We start from the raw sequence: 12596 nt of genomic DNA, 5'->3' as shown, positions 1-12596 counted from the left end.
TGTCCCATCTCCCTCTGAATCGCCGTCCACCTCCAACCCCCCAGCAGCCTCCCCACCAGCCATCCCGGTTACTCACACTGCTTGGAGTCTGGGGTCACCTTTTCCATGAGGGCAATAAAGTTTTCCAGGAATTCGGTGTTGTTATCCGACAAGTCGAGGTCTTTGCAATACTCTCTGGGGTTTGGGGGACAAGGTTTGTTGTTTGTGGGGATGGAAAAGGCAAGGTCAGTTCTCCCCCGGGGACAGCGGGGTGGGTGCTGGCTGTGCTGCCAGCAGCGGGGCTTGCCAGGGACACCATGGTGGTGACGTGCCACCTCTGTTGTGAGTGTCACCCCACCAGGGCAGCCGGCTCTGGGCATCTCTGCAGACTGCCCAGTACCCAGTCCCCGCTGCCTGCAGTGCCACCGGCGCAGCGTCACACTAGCCACTGGCTCCGTCACTGCCACGGGCACTGAGGTGCCACCACCTCTGCCAGGGCCAGGGTTGATGGATCCCAGTTTGCCTGGAGTGGTACAACACTGAGTCCATCTCTCCCACGCCAGTGGGGCTACTGGTGGGACTGGGTGCTTCTGACACCGTACTTACCTGTGGGGCCAGTCAGGCACCACCGTGCCCACCCTGCCCTGCTCCTGTGGCACCCCGGGGAGTGGGGGCTCCATTGTGGGTGTGAGCAGGGGTTTGCCTTGGGAGACTCTACAGCTGCACTGGCAGCACCAGGCAGGCGCTCACAGCCGTACCTGCACCCTTTGCACAGATGGTTGGGTGCTGGGTGAGCCCTGGCAGGTGGAGATGGGTGCTCGCCCACAGGCATTGCTGGCCCCGAGCCCCTCCTGGGATGGGCCCCATGGGGGCTGCCGTGTCCCTGCTCCAGTCTGGGACATCCTGAGTGCAGAGTCCCAGCCCCACCAACACCAGACACAGCTGTAACCTGTTGGTCACCATGAGGCTCTGACCAGGGTGCCAAGAGCCTCCCTTCCTCAGCAGTGTGGCTGCGAACAGTGCTGGGGTGCTCTGGGCCCCTCCACCTCATGGCCCCTCTGCCAAGCTCCTGATTCTGACAAAAACCTCATTAAGAGGACAAGTGTTGGAGCAGAGGGTGGTAGGGACCATGCCCAGGGGGCAACTGAAAAACCTGGGGCACCCTGGCCAGCCTGGCCAGGCCCCTCGACCCCTGGTCAGGGGGAGCAGCCACCTAAATATCTACACCGACACGCACAGGTACAGGTACTCACACACCCACGGGGATGGGGATATACGGTTTCTGAAAATTTCCAGTGGCCCGTGGGCACGGCAGTGCCAACAGCAGATCATACAGTCGCCCTGGGTGCTGGGCACCCCCCAGCACATGGCTCCTCCCTGCCACCTGCCCCTGCTGGGCTGGCACCCACTGCAGGAAGGGGGCTCATGGAGCTGCTTTGGGGGCACCGACTTTTCTTGGGGGACCTTGACTTTCACAGCCTGCCTTCCTTCTCCAGCTGCACCAACCACAGAGCCCCATGCCCAACACTGACCTCATCACTGCAGCCTGAGCAGGAGAGTCGGGGTGCAGACCCACTCCTGGGCCTCGGGCATCACCTCCCTATCCAACCCCTTAGAGTGCTTACAGGCCAATTTTTCAATAACAGGGTTTTCCTGTTTCTCATTTATACTCTGCTTTGGCTCCCATGTGTCCTGGACCTCACCTCCACTGCCCCATGCATGGCCTGGGGACCAAGCACTCCACAAAAAAACGGGACTACACAATAACTGTACATTTTGGGCTGGTCTGCCCAGAGTTCATGTAAGTGAGCGATGCCTGCTGTGGGCTGGGAGGGTGGGGGGTACCTGCAGGTGGCCTCCATGTACCTCAACCTGCTGCAGTCCCCAAGAGCCACAAGGACAAAACATCCCCTAACAGGGCAGTTAGAGGCTATAATGACCTATCAGTAGAGAGGTGATGAACTAGTGATGTTAATTAGGGCTGGTCAGAGATTGCACAGTGGGAAGGGTAGGGGGCTCCCCCAGCACTTTGCAGAGGGATGGCGCTTCATTCCTGTTATGTAACAAGACTGGGTGGCATGGCCCAGGGGAGGGGACAGATCTGCCTGTCCCGTGGCCACTGCGCTGTCCTCATGTCCCCATTCCCACCTTGTGGCCAGCAGCCTCCTGAAACCCCCTGGCCAACCAAATTTGAGCCAAAACCTACCCTTCCTTCTCCTCCCCACCCCGCAGCCAGCACGACTGTATGATGCCACCGCCGGCCCCTCGCTCGGCAGGGATTTTCAGAAACTATACCTATATATGCACGCGCAGAGGCCGGGCCGCACCGGGTGCATATATACTGTGTGGGATGCAACCGGGTGGCGGAGCGGGGCCGGGGTCCCGGCGCAGCCCCCTCGGCCGAGCGGGCACACGACACACACAGCCACGGGGCACGGGGAGGGGGGACAAGGCACGATGAGGCGAGGATGGGGGGCGATGGTGGGGTCGGCAGCGGGGCCGGGGCGGATGCACACCTCGGCAAGCGCACACGCAAAGCTACCTGGGAGCAATGAACACATGTCCCTCCGACTCAAAGCTGTTGGGCATCAGGTGTTCAAAATCTGCAACAGAAAGGGAAGGTTATCCGGCGGGGAGCAGGGGAAGGGGACGCCGGGGGGCCAGGAGGGAGAGAGACGGACAGAGAGAGAGAGGGGGGAGGGAATCGGAAAAAAAAAAAAGGCATTTGCTGCTTTTAGTAACAAGAGAGGAAGGAAAAGGCCGTTCTGCTGTTGCTGGCACCGCACGGGAAGGAAGGTTATAGCCAAATCAGGAGAGGTTTGCCCATCTCGGCTCGAATTTGCTCGGTCGCGGGCTGGAGGCGCGCGGTCGCGTACGCGCGGCCGGTGGCGTGTACGCAGGGACACACAGACACACACACATATATATATGTGCGCACATGTATATATATGCATGTTCGGGAGGGCAGGGGGGACGTCTCTCTCTCGGGGAAGGGGTGGTGGGCAAGGGCAGGGAACCACATGCTGCGCTCCTGGCCGAGGAGGATCACCAGAACACTCGGTTGTCGGGAGAAAAAAATAAAGGAGTTTTCAGGCATCGACATGGCCAGAGGGGAACCTTGCCGAGGACAGTCCAACCAGAGGCTCCCGCCCTGCGCAGGGCCGTGCAATGCGCTAATGGGCTCCACCGCCAGGCACCGGTGCCCCTCCCTCCCCGGGGCGGTGGGACCCCAACGGGGACGGGATGCCCGCTCGCCCGCCAGCGCGCTCTGCTCTAACAGAGGGGTGCAGCCCAGCAGGTCTGGGGGGGCTCCTGGGAGTGCCCTCGGTAGAGGGGCAGCGGATGCGGGGCTCAGCTCGTGGGGGCGAGCCGGGTTAGGGGGTGCATCGAGGGGTGCTATGGGACATCCCGGGGACAATATCCCCCCCTGGTGGGCACCGCCACCCCCTCGCCCTCCCGCCGGCTCCTGGTGCATTGCACGGCACAGCCAGAGGTTGGACTGTTGCTCTCCGAGGGCTGTAGGCAGGGGCTGGGTACAAGCCGATGAGAGGAAGAGGAGAAGGAGAAGGAAAGGAGTACAAAACACTCGTACTTGGTCCATCAGCATTGCCATCACAGGGGCGCCGGGAGGAGGCAACTCAAGGCTGATAGAACAGGGCTGAGGTTGACACTTCCACCTCCCCGCTGTCCTGCCCGCCTGACCCTGTCCCCCGTGTCCCTCCCTGCGCTGCCGTGGACCCCACAGCCATTCCCCTGCCCGTGCCAGGAGCGGGTGCTGCAGGGCAGGCTGCCGGCGGGCACTGCATGTGGGACAGAGCACGGCGGTGGGTCCGCCGGGGACCGTGTGTGTTGGGTGTCCCCTGGCCCACCATGGGGCTGTGGGGGAGCTGTGGGTCCAGCCTCACAGTGCAGGGACATGGGCCAAATCCTGCCCGTGTTGCATGGGTGACATCCCACTCCACTGCGGTACTGGCCCAAGGCACCCCCCACCTGCCTCGGTGGGACTTTGGGATCAAACTTGGCTGCTCCCAAGGGCACAGACAGTACCAAGACACTGCGGCTGCCAGGGGCTTCATGCTGTGCTGGGCCCCAGGGCAGGGGGGACGGCCACTGAGCAGCCGTGGGGGCAGGCAGTGCAGCACCCCTGGGCTCAGCCACCCCGTGTCCCCACGGGGCCAGGCTTGCTGTCACCTATGCAGCTGGGCAGCATTGCCCCAGGGTGGTCCCATCCCCACCTCCACAGAGGGTTTCTGCTTGGAGGACTGCCCCAAAAAACCCTGTCCCAGAGGGTGATGGCAGTGGAGGACTGGGTTCCCCAGCTGCCCTTTGTCCCTGCCACCTCTGAGCACCCACCCCACAGCCCTGCTCACCCTGCACAGCCCTATCCCTTTCAGGTTGAGTTGTCTTAGGGAGGAGGAAGCAGAGGAGCCGGGAGAGGGGGAGAAGGAGCTGGAGGAGACGAGCGGGGGGGGAAGAGGAGCAAGAAGGGTCTGCAGTGGGGGAGGAAGAGCAGGGCATCCAACTAGCTACAAAAAAACCTCGTGGATCGAAAACGGCAGTTTCATACGAGACCGGCTCTGGGACAAGATCGAACCAGGTTTGGGAGTGATGCGCAGGGAGGGAGTGGGGATTTTCGTGACAAAGCTCTCATGAACAGAACAAGACATGTTGCTTTCAAATAAAGGGGGAACTGGAGGAGAGGAGGAGGAGGAGGAGGAGAAGGAGGAGGGAGGAAGGGCGAGTTGGTGGCGGTTTGCAGGTTCGGCGTGGCAAACGGGCAGGGAGATGGGCAAGCAGGGGGCTGGGGGGGACTGGACACGGGGCAGGGGACGGGGTGGTGAAGGTGAGTGGTCTGAGACTGAAAATACTTGCCCTTCATTTTGATGTTTGGTACTGTGTGAATCCACCATAGAGAGAAAGCAAGAAAAACAACAAACAAAAAAACAACAAACAAAAAAAAAAGGGGTTGGGTGGAAAGGGAGAAGGGGGGCACAAACAATATTTTATTCAATCGACGTTTGAATAAAAATATTGTGTATCATAATCATACCAAAAGGAAACCTCTTGCAAAAAACGACATGAAGAAAACAAAAGAAAAACCCAATAACAGAAGGAAAAGAAAAGGCCACGGTGAAATAAGAACAAAAAAAATGCAAAGATATAACTAGAGAAATATATAGATATATATTCAATACTCCAAAGGAAAATGAGAGTCAGTAGCAAACAGTTGCAACAGTCTTGATATCAAAATGTCCTCACTGAGGGGGCATGCACGGTACAGTGGGCAGAGCTGGGGAGGACGGGGGGATCCCCCCTCCCGGGGATGGGGACAGCCTGGCCTTGTCCCTGCAGGGACATGGGGCTCCTGCCCAGATGGAGGGGATGGCAGGGCTGGGGTCGAGCCACCGGGGTGGCTGAGGGGGAGAAACAAGGGGAACCGGAGGGGAGAGGGCAAGGGTCCGGTTCTCCCACGGGGGAGAGGGTCCCCGGGAGCAGCGTGGACCTGAGGTGGGAAAAAGGCTTGGGGATTAGGGGAGAGAGAAAGAGAGAGAAAGGGGGGCCAGGCTAACACACACGTACACAGATTAATTCCAAACAAAAATTGAAACTAACCGAAACCGAACTCATAAAAAGAATAAATGGTTTAAACCAAAACCAAAGAATTGTAATAAACCAAAGGAAATTAAAGAGATCCATGCAAACTTTCCCAGGCTTACAAATTAACTGGCTGCTACAGCGTCCTCCCTCGTCCCCAGGAGGCAAACAGGCAGCACATCCCTGCCTGCGCCGGCAGCGCCTGCCTGCAGCCCAGGGCTGGGGTTTTGGGGTGCAAAGCATAAGGACCAAACCCTGGCACCCCGGGGCACCCCAGGCAGGCAGCTCGCTTTCCCTCTGTGCCCTCACCTCTACTCACGCCTCTCTCATTTCTAACTCTGCTCTTTTTTTTTGCCTCTCACAGTCATCCCTATCTCTTTTCACAAGTCTTTGCTTCGTGTTTCTCCCCCTGACAGCCGCGGGCTGGTGTGGGGTGAGCGGGGGTGCAAGAGGGCAGCGGGAAGAGCCAGGGGCTACTTACACTTCGCTTGCAGGATCTGGTCGCTGAGGTTGGCCTGGATGTAGTAGGTGCTGTAGGGAGGCAGAACCAGCCCCAGGCTGTGGAGAGGGAGAGCAGACACGTAGTGTAAGGCTTCAGAGCCACTCAGAATCCTTGGCCAGCTCCCAGTCCCTGCCTGGCACCTCCTGGCAGCAGCTCATCCCAGCTGATGGCAGGCAGCAGCTCATCCCAGCTGATGGCAGGCAGCAGCCCCACTGGCCTCTTGCACAGCCTGCTCAATCCTTTTCTCCAGGAACTGCAGCCAGCACTGTTCTGGGGCATCCAGGGTCATCCCCACAGCACCCAGGGTTGTCCTGGGGGACCCAGGAGCACACAGGACCGGTGGCTCCCAGGGTCACCCCCAGCACACCTACTGCCATCCTGGGGTAGCCAAGTTCATCCCCAGAGCACCCATGGCCATTCCCAGAACACGTAGGGTCATCCTGGTGGCACCCAGGGCCATCCTGAGGGCACCCTGAGCACAGAAGGTGGCATGCCTGTCCAGCCAGAACTGAGATGGGCAGGATGTGCCAGCCCAGGAACCAAGGGAGATGCATGCAGAAGAGGAACACGACACCCCTGTGAGGGAGGAAGGCAGGAAGAGACACAGCCCTCAAAAGAAGGGACAAAACCTTCCCAGAGAGGAGAAACCAATGACAACCATTATGCAGGCACCTGGAGTCAGGTGAGCCAGGAAGGAGAGGGGCCCACTAGCCAGGAGTTTGGCGGTGTGGGACAGTGCTGGGAAAGGAGGTGGCAGGAAGTGGTGCTGGAGCTGCTCAATCCACAGGACAAGCTGATGGAGGGAACTGGGCTCTTCAGTGGCAGCTGCAGCAGCCAATGGCCTTTGGTGACAGTGTTTGTGCCAGGTGTTGCCAGGGATAAGCTGGTGAGGGCCACATTCCCGACTTTCATCGGATGTCACACCTGCATCAGAGCCACTGAGATTTGGACTTTGTCTCCCAAACACCCATCCAGCTCGTCCTGTCTGCACTGGGCAGCATGGTCTGAGCATTGCAGCAAGCATGGCAGAGGTGGTGGCCCCCCAGAAAGTACGTCAGAGGTGATGGCACCCCAAACCACAGGTGTCAGGAGGAGAGTGGTGACTTTTTTCTGTCCCATGTTGTTGATACCCCGTGCTGATGGTATCCCAGGGAAACTCAGGGAACATCCCTGTCACAGAGCAGAGCCATGGGAGCACAGGGCCCCTAGCAGCACCTTTTGCCCTACAGATGAACCTGCAGCCCTGGCCACAGCTGTGTCCCCCCATGTCATTGTCCCCTCCTGCACTGTGCCGCTCGGTTCCAGAGGGGTGACACCATGGGAGACAGGACTAGAGCTGCATGGAGGACACCTGGCAGTGTTGGAAGGTGGCTGTGACCCTTGACAGCTCCTGCTGAGCTGGGTGGTGGTGAGGAGGAGGAGGGTACAGTGGGCAACAGCAGGACCACTGGTTCCTCACAGGATGAAGTCAATGTGAGCTGCACAGCACAGAAATGATGATACTGGGGTCTTTCTTACTCATCTGCTGGCCCAAACTGGTGCAAACGGGGTGATAAATGCAGAGCTTTGCTCTCTTCTGCCTCTGTGGCCACTGACTGTGCTGCAGGGTGGGCACCTGTCACTGTCACCCACCCTAGAGCAGGCAGGGACCTGCATGAGCCCCTGGCTGGGTAGGCAGGTGGTGGCACGGGTATCCCTTGTCCAGCCCCTTGCACAGCAGCCACGCAGCCTGTCTGAGGACTGTGTTCCAGCTCCACAGTGCCAGGCAGCACTTTTGGGAGTGCCCTCCAGCACTGCGTGCAATGATGTGACCGCGCATTTGCACCCCGGCAGCCCATGGGACAAGTCTCTGGTGGCCTCAGGGATGTTGGGAGCTGCAAGCACAAGCCCCCAGCCCTGTGCTGGTGTGGGTCCAGCTGGGGCAGGGCAGTGTGGGTGCACTGGCAGCGACACCCACCTGTAGTTGGTGCTTTTGATGGGAGCCCATGTGTAGGTCCGGAACACCTCGTCGATGTATTGCTGTGGGTCAGAGGGAGCCAATGAGGCCTGTGTGGTGCCAGGACCTGCTGGCACGGTGACACGGGGCCCTGGCTCTGAGCCCAGTGCCAGACACAGCCCAACACAGCCTGCCACTGGGGCTGAGCACTCAGCACAGCAGCAGCTTTGGCTATGACCCCTTCCCCTGTAGCATTACCTCGTCCACGGACTTGATGAGGGTCTTGATGAACCTCTGCCCGTCATTCCCATCAATCATGCTTCTCCGGATCTGGGGGATACAGAGAAGGCAACTGAGGGCCACAGAGCAGTGCCTGTGGGCACTCATGCCAGTGGGGTGGCACTGAGGACCCATGGGGTGCATGGGTGAGCAGCCTGGGGGGTCATCATGCTGGCACCCAGGTGACAGTGACCCAGCTGCTGCCAGGGCCCTTAGGATGAGGCACTCCTTAGGGCAGGTTGGAGGGGCTGAGTGCCCTTTGCAACCACAGACTGGGGGGGGGCAGCCTGTACCCCAAAAGCTGCCCCTGGTCTGCTCACCTCCTCCTTGTTTTCATCCTCCAGCTCAGCGTCCAGGAAGTCCAGTGTCACCGGCTCGCGGAAATTGATGATCTGCAGGCAGAAAGGGAGAGCCAGGGAAGGGCTCAGGGCTCCCACAGCTGCCGCTGAGTCCAGACAAACTCATCACAAATCCCACAATTAGCTCCTAAGGACCCTGGGAAGCCGTGTGTCCCTCAGGGGGCCTCTCCTCACCTGGGGCTGTAGGTTGGGGTGCAGCAGGACGTAGCCGTTCAGGTCGATGGCGAAGACGTAACCATTTGCCCCCAGCTGTGAGAGGACAGGAGGAGAGATGAGGCTGGTCAGTCAGCTCTGTGGCATGGCATGCTGTGCTGTGCCATGCCATGCTGGTGTGATCACCCTCACCTCTGCAGGCAGAGCTCACCCAGTGTCAACCCTGGAGCTCAGCCTATTCTATCCATCTCTTTCTATTCTCAGGCCAATGGAATCTCTCACTCCTGGGGTGAGATTTTGGCTCTGGATTTCTCCCACTGCCCCCTTCCCCAGGCCAGTAAGGTTTATTCTCTGCTGACCCTGCAAGACTTTTGGCAGTGCTCTGGGTCCCAGAGCATCACACAGCTATGATTCCTGCTTATCTGCCTGTCCCAGTCCCTGCCTGCACTCATGGCTCGTACACCCTGCTACTGCCAGTGCTGTTGGAGGTGTTTTGGGGTGCTGGGGGCACAGCTTGGGGCTTCCATCAGAGGGATTCCACACCAGGATTGGGCAGTGCAGGACAGAGACAGAGGGGAAGGGGTCTCCACGCACGTTGTATCGCGGGGTCAGCCTCTTGATGTCGTTGAGAGCCACATCGATCCCCATCACGCCCAGGATGAGCTGGTTCTGCAAGGAAGTGCAGGGAGGGAGGTGGGTGGAAGCAGGGCTGTCACCTGCCACCTCCAGTAAGGGGACAGGGAAACAGGAGGATGAACATCTTCTCCCTCTGGGGTCGTGTGGGTCAGATTTGGATACTGCAGGGGCACAGGGTGGGATGTGCCAGCCCCCCCAGCAGCCCCCCGAGGGACACTACACTCCCCACGGTCTTGGAGCCGCCAGCTGTCCCCACTGAACCAGGAGAGCTAACCAAGGCCATTTGGGTCACAGGGATGGCAGTCACCCCCAGTCTCACCCTAGAGAGGGGGTGCAGAGCAGGCAGCACCCCAGGGGTGTCAGTGCCCCCTGCACCACGGTCATGCACCCAGCATTGGGGCACCTTCCCCACCCTGCAGCAGCCCTGCACCAGGTGTCCCAGTGCTGCCAGGGAGGTGGCAGCCACAGCCTCCTACCTTCCTGTCACTGCTGTCCTCGGTCAGGTTGAACACCGGCAGTGTGCCCGTCACCACCAGTCCCAGCCCCTGCACAAGCACAGAAGGGTGTCCCATGTCCCCTCACCAGCCTCAGGACCCAGGTGGCAGCAGAGGGGGGTTGCCCCCCTGACAAGGGAGATGGGGGCATGTTCTCTGTGGGACTCTGGAGCTGATGTCCTCACCCACATATACCTGGGGGCTGTGCAGGACCCTGGGGGTCCCTCCCTGCACCCCAGGGTGGGGGTCCTTACCAGAGCATCCTGGTAGACGTTGGTCCACTGAACCTGCTTGGCTCTGTTCCCAGCCAGGACCATGGGTCTACCCAGAACATCCAGGTACTCCTGCAGGGACACAGGGCAAGGGAAAGGATGATCTGGGGGCCAAATATCTCCTTGCTCCAATGCAGTGACACTTTTTTCCTGTGCACACCTCAGGGGTTATCAGTAGGGTGCTTGGTGAGGCCCCCAGCTGCAGGCTGACCTAGGGGAGGGGGCTCAGAAGCTACCAAACTCAGGGGTACTGGCTCCAGCTGGGACCCCAACAGGCCCATCATGATGCAAACAGGGGGCTGCTCGTCATCAGCTGTGCATGGGCAGGGTAGGAGCTCCCCAGGCAGTGCCAGCCAGAGCCCCCCATCTCCCAACCATCCCTGGGGCTGGGCTTGCTCCCTCACGTCTGGACCACATGGCTGCTGTCTCCACCAGCCTTTTGGGATCTTCTGCTGGGGCAGGTTTCCCTTATCCTGGCCCACCTTGGCAAGGCAGACCTCTGGGCAGGGAGGCAGCCCTCATGCCACAATGCCAGACCCGCCCTGAGGGCTGCCCTGCCTGGGGACCCTCATCTCCTGCCCACCGTGGCACCTCGTGTGCATCCCATAAAGAAAAGGGGCAGGAAAGGGGCAGTGGGATGGGGTGTGGGACAGACACAACCGGCTCTGCTGAGGGGCTGCGTCTGAGGCTGGCCCTGCCCACGCTCAGCTCTGCTCTGTGCTGATTAACGCCTGATGTTTCATAATTAGTCACTCAAAAGGCAGCAGGTCCCTGGGGAGCTGCAGAAGATGAATTACTTATTTCAATAGCGCAGGGCCTGGCTGAGGGCTCGGCTCCCCAGCTCGCTGCCACGCTCACTGCCAGCCTTTGGGCTCTCCACAGTGGAGCTGGGGCTGCCTGAACTCTCCTCCAGGCAGGGCACCCCGGGGGGCAGCTCTGCCTGCCTGCCCCCTGCTCGCCTGCCCACTCCCCATACCTGCGTGTTGATGCGGATGGCGCCGATGGAAGGGATTTCAAAGTAGTAACCTTGGAAAAGAAAGAGGAAGGCAGCTAGAGATCCAGCTGTCTGCAGTCCAGCAGTCTGGCTGTCCTGCTGTCCATCCCTCCAGGGCTGCAGCCAGTGCTTTGCCAGAAGCATCATGCACTGAAGCAGAGGGGTGAGCCCCGCACCCTGCAGCCCCCTGTGCCTGCTGGGTGCCAGCCCCACTCACCTTTGTTGGCACAGGCCATCCACTGCAGCGGGGTCACGTCGTAGTTGTGCTGCCCGACGGAGAAGGTGAAGACCCGCACCTGTGGCAGAGCGTGGCAGGGAGGGCCATTTGCTGGGCACCTTCCACACTTGGGGCTCCCAGACAACAGCAACCTCCCCAGGGACAGCGTGGCACTGCCTGCCTTGGCTGCAGACTGTGCTGCCCACAGACAGATACAGGTGGGCTGAAGACTCCTGGGTATGCTGGCTGTGCTGGTAGCAAAGGAGCCTCCATCTCCTTGCCTGGTCCAGGCCAGTCCTGTCCCTCAGCATCACTGCACTGGCCTAAGCCACCTATCCTAGTGGTCCACATGCTGGGGTATTGCTGCTCCCAGAGGGGTCTGTGCTCTCTGAGGGTGCTACAAGGACCAGAACCCCCCAGCCACACAAGTTTCCAGGTCCTGGGTGGCAATAGGGACCTTCCTGCTAGTTTGTCTCTCTGCTAGCAGCCTGTCCCCATGCTTAGGGTGTGCTCCCTCTGGGGCCAGTATTTAGGGAGCCCAGCAGCCTCATTCCATCCCCAGCATCCCACGGGGTTCCTACTCCCGTGCCTCCCGCACTCCAAGGTGAGAGCTGGATATAAACCCATTTCCAGGGCAGTGGCTTGGTGCAGGAGCAGGCTGGTGGGGACGGAGGGTGGTGACGAGGCAAATGAAGCAGGAGCCAGCAGTGGAGCTGGGGAAGCTGTCTCCCTCCCTGGCCCCAGCCCGGCACATGAACCCAAAGCCCCTCACCGTCTTGTTGGGCCAGTTGTATTTCTCAAAGACGTCCTGCACCCGGTCCTCGCCGCCGTCCGTGAACATCATGATCATCTTGTTGCAGTTGGCACGTGTGATGTTGGACTGTGGGGCAGAGACAGCACCTGGGGCCGGACCCAGAGCGAGCGGCACCGGGCACGAGGCTGGATGTGGCCAGGAGGGCTGGCCTCAACCCATCTCTTTTCCCAGCCCTTTTCTCCAGGGTGAGGGTGGCCAGGATGAAAGGGTAGGAAGAGGGAGGCTGTCAGCTGGGGAATGATGTTGTGCCTATTGCTGCTTGGCACCCAACAGCACCATTCCTCTTTATTTTGCCTCTGGCATGGCTGCTGGCTGGATCTGGCCCCTCTGCCGAGCCCTGTTAACCTTGAATAACCCAGAGGGGCA

General features: G+C 60.0%; 1 protein-coding gene across 5 annotated transcripts in view; it reads right to left on the bottom strand.

The window, feature by feature from the left end:
• CACNA2D2 (calcium voltage-gated channel auxiliary subunit alpha2delta 2) overlaps positions 1-12596 on the bottom strand; it is a 240941-nt gene that overhangs the window by 6381 nt on the left and 221964 nt on the right. For 4 of the 5 annotated variants that reach the window (XM_017819924.1, XM_017819926.1, XM_017819925.1 and 1 more), the window contains 14 exons: positions 12189-12296; positions 11417-11495; positions 11182-11231; positions 10188-10277; positions 9916-9984; positions 9398-9472; positions 8825-8899; positions 8612-8683; positions 8271-8342; positions 8034-8095; positions 6056-6132; positions 4852-4872; positions 2522-2582; positions 77-174 (listed from right to left, as the gene is read on the bottom strand). In XM_017819924.1, coding sequence (XP_017675413.1) covers positions 77-174; positions 2522-2582; positions 4852-4872; positions 6056-6132; positions 8034-8095; positions 8271-8342; positions 8612-8683; positions 8825-8899; positions 9398-9472; positions 9916-9984; positions 10188-10277; positions 11182-11231; positions 11417-11495; positions 12189-12296 — 1009 coding nt within the window. The remainder of the gene's footprint in view (positions 1-76; positions 175-2521; positions 2583-4851; positions 4873-6055; positions 6133-8033; positions 8096-8270; positions 8343-8611; positions 8684-8824; positions 8900-9397; positions 9473-9915; positions 9985-10187; positions 10278-11181; positions 11232-11416; positions 11496-12188; positions 12297-12596) is intronic. The other variant, XM_017819923.1, reaches the window with a different exon arrangement.

The sequence above is a fragment of the Lepidothrix coronata genome, unplaced genomic scaffold (assembly GCF_001604755.1).
Source record: "Lepidothrix coronata isolate B3197 unplaced genomic scaffold, Lepidothrix_coronata-1.0 Scaffold78, whole genome shotgun sequence".
NCBI classification, from domain to species: domain Eukaryota; kingdom Metazoa; phylum Chordata; class Aves; order Passeriformes; family Pipridae; genus Lepidothrix; species Lepidothrix coronata.
The sequence above is the reverse complement of the archived record's forward strand: the minus strand, read 5'-3'. Positions and strand labels throughout refer to the sequence as shown.